This window comes from Bombus terrestris, unplaced genomic scaffold (assembly GCF_910591885.1).
Source record: "Bombus terrestris unplaced genomic scaffold, iyBomTerr1.2, whole genome shotgun sequence".
NCBI lineage: Eukaryota > Metazoa > Arthropoda > Insecta > Hymenoptera > Apidae > Bombus > Bombus terrestris.
In genome coordinates, this window is record NW_025963552.1 from 5,739,542 (window position 1) to 5,765,808 (window position 26,267).

Genomic DNA, 26,267 nt, shown 5'->3' on the forward strand with positions numbered 1-26,267 from the left:
ATTGAATAGCAGTGGTCACAAAGGGTCACCCACTTTGCGTCTCGAAGCTCATGAAGCAAACATCACATTTGTACATTCCTGTTTTTCTACTGGGGCCACTATAATTAGGTATGTGGCACCTTGCCCATGAAGCTTCGGGAAGCTTTTCCGACAGTGTGAGCATCTCCATTGGTTGGTCCAGCAATTTCAAAACATTGTCGCTCAGCGGACTCACGAGTAAATGGTAGATATAACGAGGGTAAGATATATTTAATCTACAATTCTAGCTTCTGGGCCGGTTTAAGGAAGAGTTTCCTCACCCTTTTCACCTCGCTCAGAAGTTGTGGTACTATTATACCACAGTGAACGCCCTTCCAGAGTCATTTTTTGCCACCCAGGTACCTGAAGGCCTCGTTAGGATCAACTGTTGGGATACTGTTGTCCCCAGTTTTTAGCTCTGGTTCACTTATGAACCAGGTGTCTTTTTTGGCCACAACCTCAAAGGTTTGGCTTTTTTCTCTTGAAATTCTCATTTCGAGGCCTTGCATATAGTCAATGAGAACGTCCACTTGGTATTGCGCTTCCCTCGCGTCCGCTCCAAGCAGAACGATATCGAGAGCAAAGGCCAGGACAAGCACTTTTCTATTTTCACTCACATTTATACCGCCAGTTTGTTCCTCGATCGTCTCCAGCAGCGGCTCAAGGCACAAATTGAGTAACAATGGCGATAAAGGATCGCCTTGTTTGACTCCTCGGCGGATCGAGATCTCGACACTTATGCCGTCTTTCGTTTTAATGTTAGTTTTGCAATTATTATACGTATCGTCGATTAAATCGACGATAGGGGCCGGCACACCCTTCCTTGCCAGGCATGATTTTAATGCTACGTGGGGCACTGTATCGAATGCTTTCGAGATATCCACAATTGTGAATACTCCGCCGTTATTTCTTTTACAATATTTTAAGGCAGAATTCAAAAGTTCTATGTTGATTTTACATCCACTTTCGGATGTAAAACTCTTCTGCCTCATGTTCAATACAATACCCCTTCTGATCCTCCCGACGATAATGGAGGAGAAGATTCGGCCGAGAATGCAGCCTATAGTTATAGGCCGCCAATTTTCGACTTGGCTGCTTGGTTTGTTGAGCTTGGGTATTAATGTAGTTCTATTTTCCTTCCATGCGAGGGGAAAATAAGAACAGTAGCTCAGTATGTTACATAATTTGGCTAGAATAGTGGGCAGGCCAGGAATCATTAAATCATCTCTGACAAATCCATCTGGTCCTGCTGCAGCCTTTTTTCTTATTTTGCCGGTCCTCTCTCCTACATCCACAGCAGTTATCGGCGGGAAAATCTCAGTTAGGGACAGCTTGGAGGCTCTTGTTACTGGAATCGGAACGTACGTAGAATCGGACTGTCCCCAAAGCTTTTCGTAGAGCCTCCTCACTTCCTCAGCTTCAGGTGGTTGCCTGGCTGGTTCAAGATATGCCCGATCATTATTGATCACGGCATCGGCCAGTCTCCTTGGACACTCACGGAACAATTCTTGGCAATTTGCGTAGGAATATCGCTTCCGTGAATTCCTGTTGTTCTTTCCGTTACTGTTTTTGGTCCGCTTTTTAATATTTATTTTCTTATAATCCATTTAGTTTTTGTTATAATTAATAATTGATTCACATAGAGTTGTGCATATGAAGCTGTTTATTTTATCTTTTAAAGCATTGTCTTCGTTTTTATAGACGTCCCAGATGATTGACAACCGATCGTAAACCGCTCTTAAAACAGGGGGTACTTCGGTTGGCTTATCTATCTCGTTTTTAAGTAGGAGCCTCCATTCTCGGGTAGACTCCTCACTATTAACAGTCTAGTGGCGGACTTCGGGCGTTCTTTCCATATTCGCATTGCCTGAGCCAACGAGATCGCACCCTCCCTGTGTTGCCAACGAGGTAGCCTCTTGGGAGCTCCCCTCACCAACTAGATTTAACTTCTTTCTCTGATATATTTATTTAATTTATTTATTAATTTATTTAATCAATTGTCTTACTGGTGAGGTATTTACTGATCTCTTCATTAGGGTTCTTGTGCTGTTTGTATAACTCCCAGAGCCCCTTCAAGAGAGCTATCTCTTCTACTTTCCAATTTTTACTCTTTTCTTGTTCAGAGGGGTCCGCCCCCTATCTTTTAATGTTTCTAACGGCAGGGTGCGCATGTCGGTCGTGGGTGGATAACCCTCTTCGCGACCCGAAGCTCATGGGGCGGGCTTCGCATTGAAATTCTCCTGTTGTAGCCTGACTAGGGCTACTACACTGGGGTATGTGGCACCTAGCCCAATGAATCTTCGGGAAGCTTTTTCGACAACCTGAACATTACCACTGTATAGGGGCTTCCGTGTGATGTTGAACAAGGTGCCTGTCCAAATCCGACAGAGTTATGAAGAAAAGGTGAATTTCCCTTTTCTCGCAGACAGGAGAGGCAACCTGGTTGCCCACGAGCGGCACCATTATTTCAAAATTGGTAGCCGGGGACGAAGCCTGGTAGTTATCAATGGTCCGGAACCGAGGCGCTGCGTCAGAGGCATTATCTTTACTTAAATGGAATTTTGATTATTGCTTTGCATCAGTAACATAAGTTCGTTCCATATCCGCCTCATAACCATTTTGGTGCCAGCCATCATCCAATAGAAAAACCAACCAAGGACGAGTTCCCTTAATACGATCATATTTGCTTTATTGTTTCCATACTTCACGGCTCAATAACCGTTAATCGGCAAGCCAAAAGGTTAAGCTTCCACTTCGTTCCTTCGCCGCTGCACTCCGTTTAGTCATTCACGCCACATCCGGGGGACTAAACCACACGCTAATGCGGCGGGCATGCTACCGGCGGTATCACTGGGAGGTAGAAGTGCGATTTGAGTAGAAAAAACCGAAATTTCGCCTGCCCCCGAGCAACTATGACACTCATATTGCTTGCAGCACACCGTTAATTAGCGGCATGCCACTTGTGGGCCTTCAGAGATCACAATACGCAGCTAAGTCCAGCGGCGTATTGCTTAGCTAATAGCGTCACTGATCAATGTTGAGGCATTTGTTTACCTTTAGTTGAGAGAGATTACAACGGCGCATTGCTTTTGCTTGTAGGCGGCCAAGTCCAGCAGCGTATTGCTTTTGGCATAACTTGAGAGAGAGTTTCCTGACCCTCCTCACCGCATTCAGAATCTCGGGCACTATTATGCCACAGTGGACGCCTCTCCAAGGCCCCATTTTGGCGCTAAATATCTGAAGGCCTGATCGGGATCAGCGGTGGGGATACTTGCTTTCCCGAGCTTGATGGTACGCTCATTTATAGTCCAGGTGTCTCTTTTCGCGACTACCTGGAATGTCTGACTTTTATCTCGAGAGATGGCCATACCCAGACCTCCCAGATACTCATGGAGAAAGTCCACTTGGTGCTGCACTTCCTCTTCATCCGAGTACCACAACGTCGTCGGCAAGGGCCAGGACAGGCACTTTTCTTGATTCATTAATATTAATGCCACCGGTCTCCTCCTCGATTGTTTCGAGCAGTGGTTCCAAGCGCAAAATAAACAGCAGCGGTGACAGAGGATCACTCTGCTTCACTCCTCTAAGGATTTCCACTTCGACCCCTATGTTGTCACTTGCTTTTATTTTTGTATGATTACCATTGTACATTCCTAAAATTAAAGCAATCATAGGGGTCGGCACACCCTTTCTGGCCAGGTAAGGTCTCAATGCCGAATGTGGTATTGTATCAAATGCCTTGGAGATATTCACAATTGTGAATATCCCCCCTCTGTTCCTCTTACTATACCTTAATGCAGCATTCAGCATGTCTATATTGATTTTACATCCATTTTCGGATGTAAAACCCTTCTGTCTTAAATTTAATACAACACCCCTTCTGATCCACCCGTTAAGGATGGAGGACAAAATCCGGCTGAAAATGGGGCCTATTGTAATAGATCTCCAATTCTCGACCCGGCTGCTAGGCTTATTTATTTTAGGAATTGGAGTGGTCCTATTTTCCTTCCATACCGAGGGAAGAAAGGAACCATAACATAAAATGTTGAAAATTTTAGCCAAAATAGCGGGCAGGCCAGATATCATCAAGTCCTCTCTAACAAAACCGTCTGGCCCCGCTGTAGCGTTTTCCTCGTTTTGCTGATTTTCTCCGCCAGCAGCATTCATTGGCGGGAACATCTCACTTAAGGACAGCTCGGAGACTCTACTTACTGGGATTGGAGTGCTCGAAGGTCTTGCTTGGCCCCACAAATCCTCATAGAGCCTCCTAACTTCCGTAGCTTCAGGCGGTTGCCTGGCCGGTTCCCGGTATGCCCAATCGTTGTTAATAACAGCATCGGCCAACCTCTTAGGACATTGTGTTATTCCAATGTCGTGTCCTTAAAACGTAGCTAAAGTCGTTATCAAACAACCCGAGTGAGTCCTCTCGAGTCCGTTGTTACGTACGGTCCTTGGCCCTATTTCCCTACTTTCATCGCGTTATATCTAACGGCAAATATGAGTCACAATCGTAACCATATCCTTGGAACCAGTTAGATACTAGGATACAAAGCTTAGTTCAGAACTCAGCGCAACAAAAATCACTCAGAATACAGGCTCTACGCCTATAGGGGAAGTATTCGCGCTTATGCGGCAGCCACATAGCTCAACAGTGAACCAGTTCCTCCTACTTCACTAACTAAGAGGGCGACGATCCCCTAGACGAGACGAGTAACTGTGCGGGTAAATACAGAGCATTGCTCGTAGCATTCTAAATTTGTAAACATATCCTTCAGCCACATATGACCAATAGGAAACGAGTCTTGGTCTTCAACGATGTTTCCAATGAAGCAAAAAATTTAAGACAAGAGAGCGCTTGCCCTCTTTATAAAGGAAATATTATAATGGTACTTTCGTACACCCAACTATATCAGGCTAATTGTCTTGGAGTTCAAAGTAATTTCCGTGCTCACAGGTTTTTTCCTGTAACGCAACTTGGCAAGTAGCTGCCACTGTAGGACACTATTTAAAATAAATTCGAACCGCGAGAAAATGTCAAAGAAAGTCTCCAAAGTAACAACTCAACAACGGTGGAACTTACTTAAGGCAGACTCTATTTCTGTCAACAAACAAATGGTCCGTAATGTGACGACCTCTCCTCGAGGTTGGGAAAGACCTCGAGCACCGCTCCTGGAGACATACCGATCCATACAACAACATAGCGTATCGAGAATAATACCTTGTAAACCACCATTTAGTCGGGAATTTTCGCTTATTAAATTCCTCCCACTCCGGTTTATTCCATGCTATTAACCCTTATAATTGGGAAGGACCCACTCTCCCAATCTTAAACTAAAAGGGCGTTAGGCAAAAGTGAAGAGAATATGTACTCTTAATACTGCAGCCTATCATATAGTTCTTGTTACACCGTAGTACGCGCCTAGCTCCATATGTGTCACAGGGTGGTCAAATACCTAACTGTTATGACTTGTAATAGTCCCCAGATGGCAGTATACGTTCAGTATACTCATCTAAGGCTACGCATCGTTACTTGTACGTACAGGTGGCACCATTAGTTCGTACATCGACACCAGGCTGATAATGATTCTATAACCCTGCCATGAGTAACGGGGCTCGCATACTAAGATGGCGACCGCCTGACACATCCGTGTTCGTCTATTCACGTCGATATCGTTAGCTCTCGCAATAAGAAGACCTACCGTGCCAAGTGAGTGCTACCCTTCACTTACAGGATTCAAAAACTCAACGCACCACCGTAGTTACGACGCCCTTTAAGCTTCGATCGACCATGCTGACCCAACCTAACCCCAGATCAACGCATGGATCGATCAGCAATTCCGACGCCTAGGAATATCCAACTAGTCGATCCAGCATTTCATTGGCAGCCCCGATCGATATTTTATTGAGCTGGGGGCCCACAGTTGCTTCATTTTTCGTTCGTCAAATCAACCTTAATCCAACAACGGGCCCCCATCTGCGTCTGCAAGAAACGCGATCCAGATGACACATCGTGGGGAGCCCTGGCTCCCCATAAACCGCAAGTATCATTCATGCCTCCACAAAGGATCTAGGAATCGACTTCACTCGCTTTTGGGAACTCGACGAAGGACCATTTACAAAACATATCTAATATGGACCGACGATGTGAGAGACATTTCCGAAATCACGTACAATGTACCAGCAAAGGGTTTAACGAGAGAGTTCCTTCACTCGGGACATCTAAAACAATGGCGATGAAACGACTAGCCTCTCACCGCCATCAATTCCAACGAGACGAACAATTTGAGACAGAGTATCGGGCGGTCATTCAGGAATATTTGGAAATGGGTCACACGAATAAAGTCACATCACGCCTTCATTCAGATAACGGATACTACCTGTCACAATACGGCATAATCAAGGACTCGAGCACATCTACAAATCTTCGCATTGTGTTTGACGGATCTGCACCAAGCACCACCGGAGTTTCCTTAAACGATACCCTTTACACAGGACCGAAATTGCAAGAGAAATTGTTTAACGTCCTCTGTAAATTCCGCTCTAATCAATATGTTCTCACTGGTGACGTCGCGAAAATGTATAGACAATTCCTCGTGCGTCTGAAAGATCGGAAGTACCATCACATTTTGTGGCGTAATTCCAACGGCGGGAACAAAACATACCAAATCAACACCGTTATGTTTGGGCTGTCGGCAGCACCATAACTAGCTATCCGGTGTCTCATACAATTAGCTGACGATGGAAGATACCGATTCCCGCCAGCTTCAACGGTACTGCAACGAGATTTCTATGTCGGCAACGCCCTTACCGGGGTTGATACGATAGAAAGGAACTGAACGTACTTCTCCAACTGGCCGGTCTAAAAATAAGAAAGTGGATAACCAGCATCCAGAAACTCAACGGACTATCTCAACACGATATAAACCAGAATCTACGACTGGGTGATTCGCAACCCTGTGAGGTGTATTGTGTTGCCCGTGATAATTGTAGCTGCCGGCTGTAGATGTCGCGGATGGGGTATTGCTGTTTTTCTTCTATTTCTGATGCGTGAAAGAAAAGTCGGACCACCGGGATTCGATCCCGGGTCCCAAACGTTAGCCTAAGGCGCTAACCACTGCACATAACTGGCGCCATGTTCCTACCAATGACAACCACGCGGATCTAATATCACGAGATCAGACAACCGAAGAGTTTTTGTACCCTACCATTTGGCAACACGGTCCTGAATGGCTCCAACAATCAAAAGAATGCCGGCCAACATGGACGCTGACATCGCCAATCAAAATACCGGAACAAAAAACGAGCAACCTGTTTGTCCGCGACTCTCGCTGGTCCTATTCTATTACACAGATATTCATCTTGGACCAAGTTAATACGAGTCATAACTTGCTGCCTTGGAAGCAAAAACAGAACCGAGCAACATCCTTTATCACAAGCGAACTAAACATAGCACACAATAAGCTGATAAAATTATTGCATGTAGAAACATTATAATAAATTTCTGTGAAGATATCCGGTCGCTCCGAAGGGATAGAGACGCGGCAGTAATGCGGAAGTTCACGCTACTCATCCCGTTTATCGATAAGGAGGGAATATTACGAGTCGTGGGCCGACTCAGTCAGTCGTTGATGACGTTCGCCCAGAAGCATCCTATAATATTGCTCAAGTCATCCGTTATAGCACGCTTAATCGAACACGAATATAAGGTGTATAGACACTCCGGAAGTGCACACACGCGGAATATGCACACAGGCTACATTGTACGCGGTAAGACAATTATACTGGCCCGTCGACGGTCGAGGATAAGTTTGGCGTACAGTTGCTGCCGCGCATATTCACCGCCAGGGGAGTACGTGATGGGTAATTTGCCGGAGGCGCAAGTAACATAATCTCGCCTATTCACAATCGTCGGCGTTGATTATTGTGGGCCATTCCACATCAAGGAGAAAAGAGATCGCAACCCCCGTCAAATCAAGGTATACGTAGCCATTTTTGTATGCCTGGCAGTTAAGACTGTGCATATTGAGCTCGTTGGCGATTTCACGAGCGAAACCTTCATCGATCGGCGAGGGTTTTGCTCAACCATTCACTCCGACAACGGCACAAACTGCATTGGTGCAAATAACGAATTACGAGAACTTTATGACTTCCCACAATCGGACGATCACAAAGGAAAAGCACACGTATTCCCATTCGATAGGCGAATTGAGTGGCGCTTCATTCCCCCTCATTCCCCGCAGTTCGGTGGGCTATGAGAAGCCGCGATTAAGTCATTCAAACGCCACCTCAGACACGTCATCGGCGACAAGTTGCGTTTAAACAATTTAACACCCTCATCGTCGAAATTGAATGCATCCTAAATTCAAGACCGCTAGCTCCAACATTCATTGTCCCAAATGATTTTCTGGTCTTCACTCCTGGCCGTTTCCTCATTGGTGATTCATTAATAGCACATCTGCGGGAGCGAGATTTCAAGGACACTCCATCCAACCGGCTCTCCTTACGGCTTTTTTTACAAATTTAATTTCGTTCACTGCTGCTGATAAAGCTGTGGCGGCACTCGACAAGCCAAATACCACTACTCGACACTAACTAGAGTCGGACGACGGCAGCGCAGTGGTTAGCGCCTTAGGTTACGAACGTTCGGAACCCGGGTTCGAATCCCGGCGACCGGAGTCCGATTTTTCTTCTTCGCAACTAAATTAGGAAGAAAAATCAGCAGTACCGCAGTAGCGGCATCTACACCCGTACGCAGAACTTATCTCGGTATCTCAGTCGGGTTCCACACATCTACAGCCCCTTAGCGACAATTACTCTGGACGAGGCCCAACAACTATCACGGACATATGCCACCTCAAAGCTACATACTCGGCGGCTGTTGATGACTTTGTCCATTTCCGTTTGTCGTTTTCCAGAAAATTGCATTTCCGAAAAATCTTATTACAAATCCCGTAGTGGATTTTCTATCTACTTTATCTCCAGCCGAGTGTCAACAAAACAGTCATTAACTTCAGTATTCAAATTTCTTTTGCAAGTTAACATTAATTCTCTAGTTAAATGCAAGAATTTTAGAATTCTCAATGAATATATATGAGTCCGGTCGTAACTGTTTTGAAATCGACATAAATAGTTTACACTATAGCTAACGTCTAATCTTCTTCCAGTATTAATATGTAGTAAAGCTCCTATAAGATTTCTATATCTTACATCGTCTGAGGCTGATTGTGCGAGTTCTGAACTTAAGTTTTGTACTATTGGTGTAAAATATAGCTTACTATTTTCTATATTACATTGTCTAGCTAATGACTCTATATAACTACTTTGGTCTAATTTCATCTCACATTTCTTATGATCGTATTCAATGTTTATTCCTAAGTAAGTCTTTACTTCATCTAAGTCTTCCGTCGCAAATTTGTTTCATAATTTGTTTTTAATGTCATCAATTTGTTTCCTTTTTCTCATATATTAATGAATCGTCTACGAATAGAATTAAGTATATAACATCATCGCGCTCATACTTCATGTACAGACAACAAGACACTCTCACTTCTTTGAAATCCTAATTTTTTCATACACTCGTCGAAACATTCATACTAAGCTCTTAACTTACTTACATACTTTCCCGCTTTTATCGTTGTAACCCATAGGTTCTTTTACAAATACTTCCGACTTTATAGTTCCGCTTAGGAATGCTGTTTCTACATCCATTTTCATAATCATCAAACCATATTGACAACAACAAAATAATAATAGCTTCAACGCTTGCATTTTTGCCACTGAAGAGTATAAATCTTCTAATATTCCCTTCTGTTGTTCATCATGTAATTCATGATTGTTCTATTGTAGAGCTCAGCTGTTTCATTTAACTCGTGAACATAAAGTGGGCATGGTTCTACGAAAAGTCCCTTTTCCCTTATTAGATTGTACATGTCTTTTTGTTCATAAATTCTTTTCTATTGTCGTATCTTAATTTCTTTATCTTCTTATCAGTAATATTTTCAACTTTGTTTATATAATCAAGGAAACAATTATAAACATCATCTTTTTATTTCAAAGAATAAATCAATGCGCACTTACTGTAGTCGTCTATAAATTTTAAGAAATATTTTAATCTATCATACCCGGTATTATTATGAGCACCATTTAAATCATCATGTACTAATTCTAAAATGTCGCGTGCTCTACTACGGTTATTTTGGGTAGATTGTGCATTTTATCTTGGATACATGTTCCACATTTTAATTGTACTTGCTCAAATTTTTCTGGCATTCTCTTGACTAATTTTTTCTTACATATTGTATCTAAATAACTAAAGATTATATGTCCTAAGATCCTGTGAAAATTTTCCTTATTTGTCATTTTGCTACAATTTTAACGTGAGATTCTTGCCTTTCAATGTAAGTACTTATTTTATACAAGCCATGATCTTTGAATGCGATCCCTACCAATTTCCTGTATTTGTTATAGATCTTTGACGTGTTTCCTGCTGAAAGTATCTTATTTTCATTCGTTACTCTCGCATAGCTAATCAAGTTTCTGTCCATTTCATTCACGTAAAATACATTAGACATTATAATTTTAATCCTTATTTTGTTTACTGCAAAGTAAGTTGAAATTTTTCCGACTTTTGTTCCTTTTAGCGTTAGGTTTATGGGCGTATAACGAATCTCCATTCGCACTACCCATTGCTGTTGTACAATAGAAATTATATTTACTGGTATAAATATTGAGGGAAAGTTGTTGGCGGGAAGCGTCGTTCATGAGTACTCGTATTAATTTATTTAAAAATTACTTCTCAACTAACGGATCCTTAGTTTCTTGTTTCGATATAGTCTGACTATAGAGTTTAGAAAAAATTAATGAATGCCAGGAATTTATAAATTACTAAAAAAACACATACGGTCAGATTCCTTCGATAAAGTGAAATGTAAACTTGCTGCAGATGTCCTTAGTAAGGGACAGTCATATCATTTAATCGCATCATGGACAGGTTGCATACAGAAAACTATGATTCAACATACTGCTACCTTCCTTGAAACGTTGCACAATTTGTTGGATAATTTAAATAATAGAGGTACTCGTGATCCCATTCTCACGAGAGTTTGCTCCAACGAAGCAGATAATTTGTAAAAGCAATTACACGATATGGAAAATTGGTTTCTTTTTTCACGGAAAGATTTAACACTGTAATTACTGTAATTATTAATTAAGTGATCTGTAAGTAATTGAACCCAATCGTACACTTCTGTGATTAACGTTAGATGTGAATTGGGAATTCAATCTTAACGCCAAAATTACAAAGTGTGGTGTGAAATATCGACTGCGTTGCGTGTACGAATCCAAGGGATACGAGAGTTATCCAAATTCTTATTAGGTTACTTTTTTGTTGAATGTGTTGAGGTTATTCGGTATATAAAGAGAGAAAAACGCGTGGATAAAGTGTAAGATACAAAATATATATTTGATTTAATAGTGAAATACAGGAATACAATTTGAGCTGGTCCAGATCCGCACGCTAGCAGTGTTACTTAATAACTGAAAACCCCGAAGCCAACGTCGCCTGTATACTGTTTATGGTCTGCCTCCCTGCTATTCTTTCGTCTATATGCTGTCAATGGCTTCAGCGCTTGAGAAAGCTAAAAAGACCAGATGTGGAGTTTTCCTAGAAGTGGTGACCACTTCAACAGAATGTTTTTGCTACAAGTAATTATTTGATGCGAACAATATATGTTTGCGTATATGATTGCAATTTCATGTATACACTGTTATATTCTTACACTATTTTGAATTTCGTTCAATGTACCAAAATTTGTATCTAATATATATTCTTGTTACGTTTCGCTATTTAAATTTTGAAATTGTTTTACTTGAACGAGAAAATTACAGTAGTCGCTGCCACCAGAAACAGTATAAGGACTTTTTCAATTAGATATTTATCATTAAACTAAGTAGCATTAATTAGAGTTTAAGGCTACTGGTCAACAATCTCCACGTTCCGGCTAACCTGCTATGTGCAGAAATACTAGAACGGGAGAGGATTGTTTGGAATAAACAATTATATTATAAACAATTGTATTATAAACAATTATTATTATAAACAATTATTATTGGCAGAATTAATAACGAATTATTAATATTAATCAAAAGTTGACTCACCTGATGTTGGCCTCCGCTGATGAACGGGCAGGCCGCTGGGGTGATTCCGGTTTTACAAAGATTGACACTTCTATAATTTTCTGAGTTTTAAATCTTTATTTTACTTGAGAAGCGTAAACAACAGTGTGTCCGGACGTGTTTAACAATTCGAAATTCTAGCAAAAAACTTGAGCCAGCTATTGTTTAATTCTAACTGACAAACGAAGTCAACTAATAATAATTATTCAATAATACACATGAGTTCGAACTAACTAATAACAATTATTCTATAACAATTACTTCCTAATTCTAACTGAAACGAACTGGTAACAATTATTCTCTGATTCTCTTAAATTCGAACTGATTAATTACAATTATTCTCAAATTCGAATTGACTAATAACAATTATATCTCGTAACTCTTAAATTCCCACTGGAACGAACAATTATTCTCTAATTCTAACTTAAATTCGAATTGAATCAACTGAAACGAACTGATATCAGACTCACTCAAATTCAATTGAACGACTAATAACAATTATCTGCTTATTCTACCGAAACGAACCGATCCAACTAATATCAATTATTCCGATTATTCTAACTAAACCACTAACAATTACTCTCTTTATGATTATTCTCTTATTCTAACTGAACCACTAACATATTCTCTTTATTCCGATTATTCTGACTGAACCAACTAATAACGGTTACTCTCTTTTGATTGTTCCAACTGAACCAACTAATGGCAATTACTCTCTTTTGATTATTCTCTTTATTCCAACTGAACCAATTGATAACAATTACTCTCTTTTGATTATTCTAACTGAACCAACTAATGGCAATTACTCTCTCTTGATTATTCTTCTATTCTAACCGAACCAACTAATAACAATTACTCTCTTTTGATTATTCTTTTATTCTAACTGAACCACTAACAAAATAACACATTTAAGTTCCCCAGACACAAAACAAGGGAGATATAGTTCCAGGTTCCGCTGTTGCTGTACCAACGAATAAGAGGAATAATGAGAGGGCAGGCCCATTAATTAATTCAAAAGCACGTACAACACGTTGAAAATTGAAAGAGTGCAGTTCTTTACATTCATACCACAGGAGAACAATATAAATGAGATTGTAAAAAGTACGTATGAGAAGCACTTCCCGCAAAACGTCTTTGAAGAACTAGCTTTAACATCATTCAGGTCGAAGTTGTTAAAATGGACAGATTCGAAAATAACCATATTCAAGAAAACAATAAACAACTCGACACGTTTATCATGAAACTATAGCGTGGAAGTGTGATAATGAGTCTGTTCTAGAGGCACCATATGCTCGGCAAGATACTGACATGAGACATATACAGGAAATCCTGCAGACTACAATACAGGAACTCGAAGAATCGATTACACGTTGGAGTGAACTGCAACAATAAGAAAGTAGAATACAGTGCGTAAAGTGTGTTGGGCAATCACGCTCCGAACTCATGTCCGATAAACAGATGTACAGTTGTGAGCCAGCAAACAAAAAACAGGAAGTCAAGAAGTGTGCTGAAATGAGAGAGAAGCGGAAGAAGAGTGAAATAAAATCCTCCCCAAAAATATATTGCACATCTCTATAGAGCTGCGCAGTACATTCAGCACTATGGTCTTCATATCCTTTCTGGATATGCCCATTAATTTCAAATTATGTATTATATAATAGTCTGCGGCATTATTGCTCCTCTGTTCCCGAGCACCACCGACAGAACAACCCCCTCATTGACTCCATATCTCTTTTTCAATTCTTCCAAACATGATGCGTATTTATCGACCTTTTCCTTCTCAGCTTTTTCGAGATAATACCTATTCTCGTAGCGGACTGTTACATCGACTACGAGAATCCATTCCTCGTTATTCACTACGAGGTCCGGCTTAAACAGGTTATCCTCAATTTTAATAGTTGGTTCAACAAATACGTCGTTCTTATTGTGCAACTTTTGAGTGAGGAAGTTTTTCACCTCGTCATGCCTTTTGATTCTTCGCCCTTTAGTGGATTGGCATAACCCGAAAATATGCCCTAGGGTTTCGGGCTGGGCATGACACCTCTTGTACATAACATTTATATTTTCATCAGCCCTGGCAGGAGCCACTTTCGTGCCAAAGGTATTAGCCCTTAGACGCATGGCGCCAATTAAACGGGACGGCTTCAGCAGGCGATACTCGTTGAGCCACACGTTGCCAAGTTTCTCTCTTGCGACGTCCGTGACACCATGTCCCTGACTCCGCGAGTCGGCCCATTGTTTAATATAATCATTCTTTAGTGTCCTCTTGGCCCTTTCAACATTCGCGGAAATGGCCGGCCTATTAATTCTAAGTGAATTTGCTATCTTTTTGAGCCTCAACTCTGTGCCCGGATCGATTAAACCAGCCGCCGCTGGATCTGAGGACTCTTTCATTTTTAAAGCGTTCTTAAGGGTGTCGAGCTTAATTAAGTGCTCAAACCTCGGCAGTTTCCAGTCCTCCGTTATTTTTGGGCGTATAGAAGAATCTAACAGAGGTTGAAGGTGTTAAATGCAAGATCCCCTTGACCTCCTGCCTGACTTCGTTGTCCAACATTTTAAGTACTCCCTCGCTCGGCGGACTTATTAGTGGATTATTAGCGGATTATGAATATACCGAGGGAGTATGTATTTTTGCAGAAGCTCCAATTTCTGCCCAGGTTTTGAGGACAGCTTTTTAATTCGCTTTATTGTATTTCTTATTTCCGGTACTATAATGCCACAATCAACTCCTCGCCATGGCCTAATTTTCGCTGCCAGATACCTGAAGGCCTCCTCGGGTGCGATGTACGGTATTTTTCCATTAATTAGTTCTATCTCTAGGTCCCTCACGTACCAGGTATCCCTCTTTGAGACCACCTGAAAGGTTTGGCTTTTATCCCCGGAGATACTCATGCTGAGGCCCTCCAAGTATTCCTGCACAATGGCTAGCTCTTTCTGAACTTCTTTTTGATCTTTGGCTAGAAGGACAATGTCGTCAGCGAAAGCCATTTTGTCTTATTGCTTATTCTCTTTTATTAGTCATCTATAAATATGTCGCACAACTCTATCGAGCTTCTAGATACGCTCAACAGGATTGTTTTTCCATCCTTTTCAGCAATTCCCAGTCGCTTGAGGACCCTCTCGGTGTTGGGCGTGATTGCGCCTTTGCTGCCCAAAACCACCGAAAGAATCTCTCCTCCACTAGCATTAAACAGTTCTTTAAGCGCTCTGAGGCATGGCCGATATTTTTCAATTTTCTCATTTTCAGCTTTAGCCAGGTAGTCTTTGTTCTCGTAGCGGACAATAACGTCGACCACGAGAACCCTTTCCCCGTTTTTGACTACGAGGTCCGGTTTATATAAACTACCTCCGGCTTTTATTGTCGGCTCCACAAATACCTCGTTTTTATTTTGCTTTCTCAGTCTATCTCCGAGGAGAGACTTCACTTCATCGTGCCTCTTGATTCTTAAACCTTTGGTGTACTGACACAGCCCGAGTATATGTCCAAGGGTCTCGGGCTGGGCTCTACATCTACGACACATAACAGCAATATTCTTGTCGGCCCGTGCCAGCACCGATCTTGTACCAAAGGTGTTTGTTCTAAGTCTAAGGGCATCGATGAACCTCGATGGCTTGAGCAGGCTATGTTCCTCAAGCCACAGGTTGGCAATCTTGCTCTTGGACAAGTCAGAGACACCTTGCCCCTGACTTCTCAAATCAGCCCATTGGCTAATGTGTTCTTTTCTTAATCGTTTTTTGGCTTTCTCGATATTCTCCAAGGTGGCTGGCCAATTGATCCGTAAGGAGTTGGCCGTTTGTTTTAGTTTCTTATTGGCGGCATCATCTATTAGACAGGCGACTGCTGGATCGATCGAACTTGCAATTTTTATAGCACTTTTAAGGGTACCGAGTTTGACGATATGTTCGAATCTCGGTACTCCTAGACCCCCACAGACCTTAGGGGCATAAAAGAAACCAGTCGCAGTGGATGGCATCAAATGTAGTATGACTTTAATTTCCTGTCTGACCTCGCTATCCCATAATTTTAAGACGGTGTCGCTCGGCGGACTCACGAGTAAATGGTAGATATAGCGAGGGAAGATATGTTTGACTAATAGCTCCAGCTTCTGGCCCGGCTTGAGGGAGAGTTTCCTCACCCTTTTCACCACGCTCAGAAGTTCTGGGACAATTACACCACAGTGAACGCCAATTAGATCGATGATAGGGGCGAGTACACCCTTCCTAGCCAGACATGGTTTTAGTGCGGCGTGGGGTACTGTATCAAACGCCTTCGAGATATCCACTATAGTGAACATCCCGCTATTATTCCTTTTGCTATAGTTTAGGGCAGAATTCAGGAGTTCTATGTTGTTTTTACATCCACTTTCGGATGTAAAACCCTTCTGCCTCATGTTTAATACAGTACTCCTCCTCATCCTCCCGTCGATAATGGAGGAGAAGATTCGGCACAGAATAGGACTTATTGTTATCGGTCGCCAGTTCTCGACCTGGCTGCTTGGCTTATTAAGTTTAGGTATTAAGGTGGTTCTATTTTCCTTCCATACGGAGGGAAAATATGGACAATAATTAAGTATATTATATATTTTTGCCAAAATAGCGGCCAGGCCGAGAATAGTTAAATGATCTGTTTGCAAGCCGTCCAGTCCTGCTGCAGTCTTTTTTCTTATTTTGCCGATCCTCTCGCCTACATCCTCAGCAGGTATCGGCGGGAACATCACGGTTAAGGATAGTTTGGGGGCTCTCGCAACTGGAATCGGGACATACGTGGAACCCACTTGTCCCCACAGTTTTTCGTAAAGCCCCCTCACTTCCTCAGACACAGGTGGTTGCCTGGCTGGTTCGAGATATGCCTGATCGTTGTTGATCACGGCATAGGCCAGTCTCCTTGGACATTCGCGGAACAACTCCTGGCAACGTGCATAGGAGAATCGCTTCCGTGAATTTCTGTTGTTCTTTTTTCTGTTATTAGCTACTATTTTTGGTACTTTGGAATCCGTGTGGTTTTTATGCTTTTTAAAATTAATTATAAACTCGTATAGAGTTGTGCGTATAAATTGATCTAGTCTCTCTTTTAGTGCCTCTCGATCATCTTTGTAAACGTCCCAGACGACGAACAACCAATCGTTAACCTCCCTTAAAACAGAAGGCACCTCGGATGGCTTGTTAATTTCGCTTTTGAGTGAGAGCCTCCATTCGTGGGTAGACTCGCCTTCGTCAATTATTATTTCGTGGCGGCCTTCAGGCGAACCAAAGCTGTCATTGCCTGAACCAACGAGATCGCACCCTACCTCTGTTGCCAATAAGGCAGCCTCTTTGGATCTCCCCTCACCAACTAAGTTTAACTTTCTTCTCTGGTATTTAATCTGATCTATGGTCTTAGTGGTGAGGTGCTTGCTGATTTCCTTATTCGGGTATTTATGACCCTTATATATTTCCCAGAGCCCCTTCAAGAGTGCTACATCTTCCACTTTCCAATTTTTTGTCGTTTCTGGGGGGTCCGCTCCCCTTCTTTTTATATTTCTGACGGCAGGGTGCGCATGCAGTTCGTGGGTGGATAGCCCTCTACGCGACCCGAAGCTCATGGAACAGGCCTCACATTGAAACTCACCTGTCATGACCTGGCTGCTAGAGCCACTACACTTAGGTATGTGGCACTTAGCCCCATGAAGCTTCGAGAAGCCTTTCGAACAGTTGGTACAAATCCAGTAAATCGGGGCTTCCGGATGGTGTTGCATTAGGTGCCTGTCTAGGTCCGACAGGTTTAAGAAGAAAAGGTTTACTTCCCCTTTCTCACATACTGGACGGGCGACTTGATTGCCCACGAGCAGCACCATTATTATACTCATAGCCGGTTATATAGCCTAGTCGTCACCCAAAGTCCCCTCCGAAGCGGACAAGTCCGCCACAGCGCCTCCGGGACTGAGAGGCGCTGCGTCCGAGGCACTATTCTCATCATCATCGAATTTTACTGTTTAATTATAAGATCGATGCAAATTTCCAAACGTAATTCAAATCGTGTCCTTAGTCGTTCCGGTCGTCAACTGGGCGAAGGAACGAGTTCCAAGTTTAATTTACTATAGGCTCCATTATTCACGGCTCCAAATAGCCATTACGGAGGACCGTTTAGGATGTTGTCTTTCGCTCCTTCGTCGCCACACTCCGTTTAGCCATGCGTCGCCACATCCGGGGGGGTACACCCGGCGCTGATGCGGACGCGCGCGCGTTACCGGCGGTACCACGGGGAGGTAGGAGTGCGACTTGCCCAGACAAGACCAATATCCTGCCTGCCCCCGAGTAACTACTGACTTAATTCTATGAATCTCGAAAGCGAGGCTCACACGTCCGAGGTACCCCCTCGTAAGGTTTAAAATTTAATGTTACCTCAATTGATAAACAATTTCCTGTAACACCATGACAAAGGACAAACAAATAGTTATGTACATAATAAATATTTCTTAATAATTTCATATGTACAATTTAGGCAATTAATAAATAAATAAATAAATAGGGCAATAGACAAGTTTCTCTGGGACGTTCCTTTTGTCGTATTGCTTGTTTATATTCGTCGATCATCTATAAATATATTACACAGCTCTATCGAGCTTCTCAATACGTTCAACAGGATAGTTTTTATGTCATTGTCAGCGATTCCCAATCGCTTGAGGACCTTCTCGTTGTTGGCCGTGATTGTGCCTCTACTGCCCAAGACCACCGGAAGAATCTCTCCCCCATTAGCATTAAACAGATTTTTTAATGCACTGAGGCATGGCCCATATTTGTTGATCTTTTCTTTTTCGGCTTTGGCCAGGTAGTCCTTGTTCTCGCAGCGGACAGTTACGTCGACCACGAGAACCCTTTCCCCATTTTTAATTACGAGGTCCGGTTTATATAGACTACCTCCGGCCTTAATTGTCGGCTCTACGAATACCTCATTTTTCTTTTTATTCTTTAGTCTATCTCCGAAGACAAATTTTAGTTCATCGTGCCTCTTGATTCTTTAACCTTTGGTGTGCTGACACAGCCCGAGTATATGTCCAAGGGTCTCGGGCTGGGCTCGACATCTTCGACATGTAATATCCATATTTTTGTCGGCCCGTGCTAGCACCGATCTTGTGCCAAAGGTATTCGTTCTTAATCGAAGGGCATCGATGAATCTCAATGGCTTGAGCAGACTGTGGTCCTCAAGCCACAGGTTGCCAGTCTTATTCTTGATAAAGTCAGGAACGCCTTGTCCCTGACTTTTTAGATCAGCCCATTGGCTGATGTGTTCTTCTCTTAGGCGTTTACGTGCTTTTTCAATGTCCTCCAAGAAGACTGGCCAATTGATCCGTAAGGAGTTGGCCATCTGTTTTAATTTTTTGTTGGCTGCCTCATCTATTAAACTGGCGACTGCTGGATCGACCGAGTTCGTGATCTTAATAGCACCTTTAAGGGTACCGAGTTTAATTATATGTTCGAATCTCGGTACTCCTAATCCTCCACAGGCCTTGGGGGTATAAAAGAAGCCTATAGCAGTGGAAGGCATTAAATGCAGGATGGTTTTGATTTCCTGTCTGACCTCGCTGTCCAATAATTTTAGAACGGTGTCGCTCGGCGGGCTCACGAGTAAATGGTAAATGTAGCGAGGGAAGACATATTTAATTAATAGTTCCAGCTTCTGGCCCGGCTTAAGGGAGAGTTTCCTCACCCTTTTCCCCACGCTCAGAAGTTCTGGAAAGATTACACCGCAGTGAACGCCTTTCCAGGGTCCAATTTTGGCGCCCAGGTATTTAAAAGCCTCGTCGGGATCTACTGTTGGTATTGTTTTATTCCCGATTTTAAGATCTGGTTCTTTGATGAACCAAGTATCTTTCTTTGTCACCACCTCGAAGGTTTGGCATTTCTCAATTGACAAGCTCATTTGGAGGCTTTGCAAATAATCCATAAGTACGTTCACTTGGTGCTGTGCTTCCCTCGCGTCCGCTCCGAGTAGAACGACATCGTCTGCGAAGGCCAGAACAGGCACTTTGCGATTTTCATTAATTTTTGCTCCACAGCTTTGCTTCTTCGTCTCTTCCAGCAGAGGCTCTAAACATAAATTGAATAGCAAGGGCGACAGAGGATCTGCTTGCTCAACTCCTCGACGGATCATAATCTCGAACCCGCCATCTTTGGTTTTTATATTTGTTTTAACATTCTGATACATATCACCGATCAGATCGACGATAGGGGCGTGCACACCCTTTCTGGCCAGACAAGGTTTTAAAGCGGCGTGAGGCACTGTATCAAACGCCTTCGAGATATCCACTATGGTGAATATCCCGCCATTGTTTCTCTTGCTGTAGTTTAGTGCAGAGTGTAAGAGTTCAATATTGATTTTACATCCACTTTCGGATGTAAAACCCTTCTGCCTCATGTTTAATACAATGCCTCTTCTGATCCTCCTGTTGATAATGGAGAATAATATTCGGCCTAAAATTGGGCTTATTGTGATTGGTCGCCAGTTCTCGACCAGGCTGCTTGGCTTATTAGCTTTTGTTATTATTATTACAATTACTCTACTCTATTACAATTACTCTACAATTAGAGTTGTTCTGTTATTATAGAACAGTTATTTTCCTTCCGTATGGAAGGAAAATAAGAACAATAGGTGAGCATATTGTAAATTTTAGCCAATATGGCGGGCAGGCCGGGAATGGTTAAATGATCTCTTTGTAAGCCATCCGGTCCTGCCGCAGCCTTTTTTCTTATTTTACCGATCTTCTCCCCTACATCCTCAGCTGTTATCGGCGGAAAGATCTCGGCTAAGGATAGGTTGGGGGCTCTCGTAACTGGAATCGGGACATACGTGGAACCCACTTGTCCCCACAGCTTCTCGTAGAGCCCCCTCACTTCTTCAGATCCGGGAGGTTGCCTGGCTGGTTCGAGATATGCCTGATCGTTATTGACCACGGCATCAGCCACTCTCCTTGGGCATTCGTGAAATAACTCCTGGCAACGAGCGTATGAGAATCGCTTCCTGGAGTTTCTATTATTTTTATTGTTTTTTCTTTTGGCTGCTCTTTGTGTTTTAATTTTTATTAAATCCGATTGGTTTTTATTTAAATTGTTTATAAGCTCATATAGAGTTGTGCGTATAAAGTGACCGAGTCTCTCCGTTAGAGAATCTCGATCACCTTGGTACTCATCCCAGATTAACATCAACCGATTGTAGACCTCCTTTAAAATAGGGGGCACCTCGGTTGGCTTATTTATTTCATTTTTCAGCAAGAGCCTCCATTCATGGATAAGCTCTTCTTCGTTCTCGTTGCGGCCTATAGGCGAGCCAAAACTGGCATTGCCTGAACTAACGAGATCGCACCCTCCCTCCGTTGCCAATGAGATAGCCTCTTGGGGGCTTTCCTCACCAATTAAATTTAACTTTCTCCTTTGATATTTAATTTGGTCGATTGTTTTCGTGGTGAGGAATTTACTAATTTCTTTATTGGGATATTTGTGATTTTTAAATATTCCCCATAGCCCCTTCAAGAGTGCTACCTCTTCTACTCTCCAAGACTTTGTATTTTCTTCTGGGGGGTCCGCTCCCCTTCTTTTGATATTTCTAACGGCAGGGTGCGCATGCCGTTCGTGGGTGGATAGCCCTCTGCGCGATCCAAAGCTCATGGGACAGGCCTCACATTGAAACTCTCCTGTTCTGGCCTCGCTGCTAGCGCCACCACACTAGGGTATGTGGCATCTAGCCCGATGAAGCTTCGAGAAGCCTTTTGAGCAATTGATACAAATCCAATAGATCGGAGCATCCGGATGGTGTTGTGTTAGGTGCCTGTCCAGGTCCGACAGATTTAAGAAGAAGAGGTTAACTTCCCTTTTCTCGCATACTGGACAGGCAACCTGATTGCCCACGAGCGGCACCATAATTAAGCTCATAGCTGGGGATGTAGCCTGGTCGTTATCCGTAGTCCCCTCTGAAGCGGATACATGCGCCACAGCGCCTCCGGGACTGAGAGGCCCTGCGTCCCAGGCTTCATTCTCTATATTATCGAATTTTGCCAGATTATTGTGTCTCGATATAAAGTTTCCAATCATTTTCCAAATCATGTCCGTTGTCGTTCCCGGTCGTCAACAGCACAAAGGAACGAGTTCCTAGGTTTTGTTTCAGATTCCATTCTTCACGGCTCCAAGCGGCCGTTCCGGAGAACCGTTGGACTGTAGTCTCTCGCTCCTTCGTCGCCGCACTCCGTTTAGCCACGTGCCGCCACATCCGGGGGAGTACACCCCTCGCTGATGTGGACGTGCGCGTGTTACCGGCGGTACCATGGGGAGGTAGGAGTGCGACTTGGGCAGGCAAGACCGATATCCTGCCTGCCTCCGAGTAACTACTGGCTATATTCTATGACTCAAAGTTCACACTTCCGAGGTACCCCCTCGTAAGGTTTTAAAATTTAATGTTACCTCAATTGATTAGACAATTTCTGGTAACACAATAACAAGGACAAACAAAAATTTGTGTATATATAATAAATAATTTGAATAATTGCATATGTACAATTTATAAATAAATAAATAGATAAATAATACATAGGACAAAAAGAATTTCTGGGATGTTTACTTAAATCTTATTTTTGGTTCTCAATCGTATTCATGTTCTCAGTTGTCGATAAATATATTACACAGCTCTATCGAGCTTCTCAATACGTTCAAAAGCATCGTCTTAATGTCATTGTTAGCGATTCCCAATCGCTTGAGGACCTTCTCGGTGTTGGGCGTGATTGTGCCTCTACTGCCCAAGACCACCGGAAGAATCTCTCCTCCACTGCCATTAAATAATTCTTTTAGTGCCCTTAGGCATGGCCGATACTTCTCTATCTTTTCTTTTTCGGCTAAGGCCAGGTAGTCTTTGTTCTCGTAGCGGACAGTTACGTCGACCACGAGAACCCTTTCCCCGTTTTTAATTATGAGGTCCGGTTTATATAGACTGCCTCCGGCCTTAATCGTCGGCTCAACAGAAACTTCATTACTCTTTACTTTTCAGTCTTTCTTCGAGGAGAGATTTAACTTCATCGTGCCTCTTGATTCTTAAACCTTTGGTGTGCTGACACAGCCCGAGTATGTGTCCAAGGGTCTCGGGCTGGGCTCGACATCTCCGACATGTAATATCCATATTTTTGTCGGCCCGTGCTAGCACCGATCTTGTGCCAAAGGTATTCGTTCTTAATCGAAGGGCATCGATGAATCTCGATGGCTTGAGCAGACTGTGGTCCTCAAGCCACAGGTTGCCAGTCTTATTCTTGATAAAGTCAGGAACGCCTTGTCCCTGACTTTTTAGATCAGCCCATTGGCTGATGTGTTCTTTTCTTAGGCGTTTACGTGCTTTTTCAATGTCCTCCAAGAAGACTGGCCAATTGATCCGTAAGGAGTTGGCCGTTTGTTTTAGTTTCTTATTGGCTGCATCATCTATTAGACAGGCGACTGCTGGATCGATCGAGTTGGCGATTTTTATTGCACTTTTGAGGGTACCGAGTTTAATTATATGTTCGAATCTCGGTACTCCTAATCCCCCACAGGCCTTGGGTGTATAGAAGAAGCCTGTAGCAGTGGTGGGCATTAGATGTAAAATTGTTTTTATTTCTTGTCTGACCTCGCTATCCAATAATTTTAGGACGGTGTCGCTCGGCGGGCTCACGAGTAAATGGTAAATGTAGCGAGGGAAGATGTATTTTGTTAGTAGTTCCAGCTTCTGGCCCAGCTTGAGGGAGAGTTTCCTCACCCTTTTTACCACGCTCAGAAGTTCTGGAACAATTATACCACAATGAACGCCTTTCCAGGGTCCAATTTTGGCACCCAGGTATCTGAAAGCCTCGTCGGGATCTACGGTGGGCATTATTTGATTCCCGATTTTAAGATCTGGTTCTTTGGTGAACCAAGTATCTTTCTTTGTCACCACCTCGAAGGTTTGGCATTTCTCAATTGACAAGCTCATTTGGAGGCTTTGCAAATAATCCATAAGTACGTTCACTTGGTGCTGTGCTTCCCTCGCGTCCGCTCCGAGTAGAACGACATCGTCTGCGAAGGCCAGAACAGGCACTTTGCGATTTTCATTAATTTTTGCTCCACAGCTTTGCTTCTTCGTCTCTTCCAGCAGAGGCTCTAAACATAAATTGAATAGCAAGGGCGACAGAGGATCTGCTTGCTCAACTCCTCGACGGATCATAATCTCGAACCCGCCATCTTTGGTTTTTATATTTGTTTTAACATTCTGATACATATCACCGATCAGATCGACGATAGGGGCGTGCACACCCTTTCTGGCCAGACAAGGTTTTAAAGCGGCGTGAGGCACTGTATCAAAAGCTTTCGAGATATCCACTATAGTGAATATCCCGCCATTATTCCTTTTGCTCTAGTTTAGGGCAGAATTCAGGAGTTCTATGTTGATTTTACATCCATTTTCGGATGTAAAACCCTTCTGCCTCATGTTTAATACAATACCCCTTCTGATCCTGCCGTCGATAATGGAGGAGAAGATTCGGCCTAAGATCGGGCTAATAGTAATTGGTCGCCAGTTCTCGACCAGGCTGCTTGGCCTATTTATTTTTGGGATAAGAGTTGTTCTATTCTCCTTCCATGCGGAGGGAAAATAAGAAAAATATATGAGTATGTTATAAATTTTCGCCATTATGGTGGGCAGGCCGGGAATGGTTAAATGGTCTCTTTGTAAACCATCCGGTCCTGCCGCAGCTTTCTTTCTTATTTTGCCGATCCTCTCCCCCACATCCTCAGCCGTTATCGGGGGGAAGATCTCGGATAGGGATAGCTTGGGGACTCTCGTAACTGGAACCGGGACATGCGTGGAACCCACTTGTCCCCACAGTTTTTCATAGAGCCCCCTCACTTCCTCTGATCCGGGAGGTTGCCTGGCTGGTTCGAGATATGCCTGATCGTTGTTGACCACGGCATCAGCCAGTCTCCTTGGGCATTCATGGAATAACTCCTGGCAACGTGCATACGAGAATCGCTTTCTGGAGTTCCTATTATTTTTTCGTTGGCTTTTGGCTGCTTTTCGTTTTTTGTTTTTTATTAAATCCGTTTGGCTTTCTTTGAACTTGATTATAAGCTCGTATAGAGCTGTGCGTATAAAATGATCGAGTCTCTCCGTTAGGGATTCCCGATCATCCTTGTATACATCCCAGATTATAAACAACCGATCGTAGACCTCCTTTAAAACAGGGGGCACCTCAGTTGGCTTGTCGATTTCATTTTTGAGTGAGAGACACCATTCTTGGGTAGACTCTCCCTCATCAATGATTATCTCGCGGCGGCCTTCAGGCGAGCCAAAGCTGGCATTGCCTGAACTAACAAGATCGCACCCTCCCTCTGTTGCCAATGAGGTAGCCTCTTGGGGGCTTTCCTCGCCAATTAAATTTAGCTTTTTCCTCTGATATTTTATCTGGTCTATCACTTTGGTGGTGAGGAATCTACTAATTTCTTTGTTAGGGTGCTTATGGCCCTTAAACATTTCCCATAGCACCTTCAAGAGTGCTACCTCTTCTGCTTTCCATAATTTGGTACTTTCTTCTGGGGGGTCCGCTCCCCTTCTTTTAATATTTCAAACGGCAGGGTGCGCATGCCGTTTGTGGGTGAATAGCCCTCTGCGCGACCCGAAGCTCATGGGACAGGCCTCACACTGAAACTCTCCTGTCCTGGCCTGGCTGCTAGCGCCACCACACTTAGGTATGTGGCATCTAGCCCCATGAAGCTTCGAGAAGCCTTTTGCGCAATTGGTGCATGACCAATAGATCGGGGCATCCGGGTGGTGTTGTGTTAGGTGCCTGTCCAGGTCTGACAGATTTAGGAAGAAAAGGCTAACTTCCCTTTTCTCGCATACTGGACAGGCAACCCGATTGCCCACGAGCGGTACTGTGATCAAGCTCATAGCCGGGGACATAGCCTGTTCGTTATCCGTAGTCCCCTCTGAAGCGGATAAATCCGCCACAGCGCCTCTGGGACTAAGAGGCGCTGCGTCCGAGGCACTATTCGTATTGTTATCGAATTTTGCAAATTAATTGTGAATCCGATATTAAGTTTCCAAATGTTAT

At 43.2% G+C, this 26,267-nt stretch overlaps 1 protein-coding gene across 1 annotated transcript; it reads left to right on the plus strand.

Annotated features, from left to right (window-relative positions):
* The first annotated feature begins 6,245 nt into the window (after positions 1-6,245).
* Positions 6,246-6,722, plus strand: LOC105666906. Its single transcript, XM_012319478.1, has one exon. It carries the CDS (start codon positions 6,246-6,248, stop codon positions 6,720-6,722), a length of 477 nt encoding a protein of 158 aa, XP_012174868.1.
* Positions 6,723-26,267: the final 19,545 nt, after the last annotated feature.

Coding starts and splice junctions, on each gene's coding strand:
- LOC105666906 (XM_012319478.1), top strand. CDS start 6,246: ATGGCGATGAAACGACTAGCCTCTCACCGCCATCAATTCCAACGAGAC.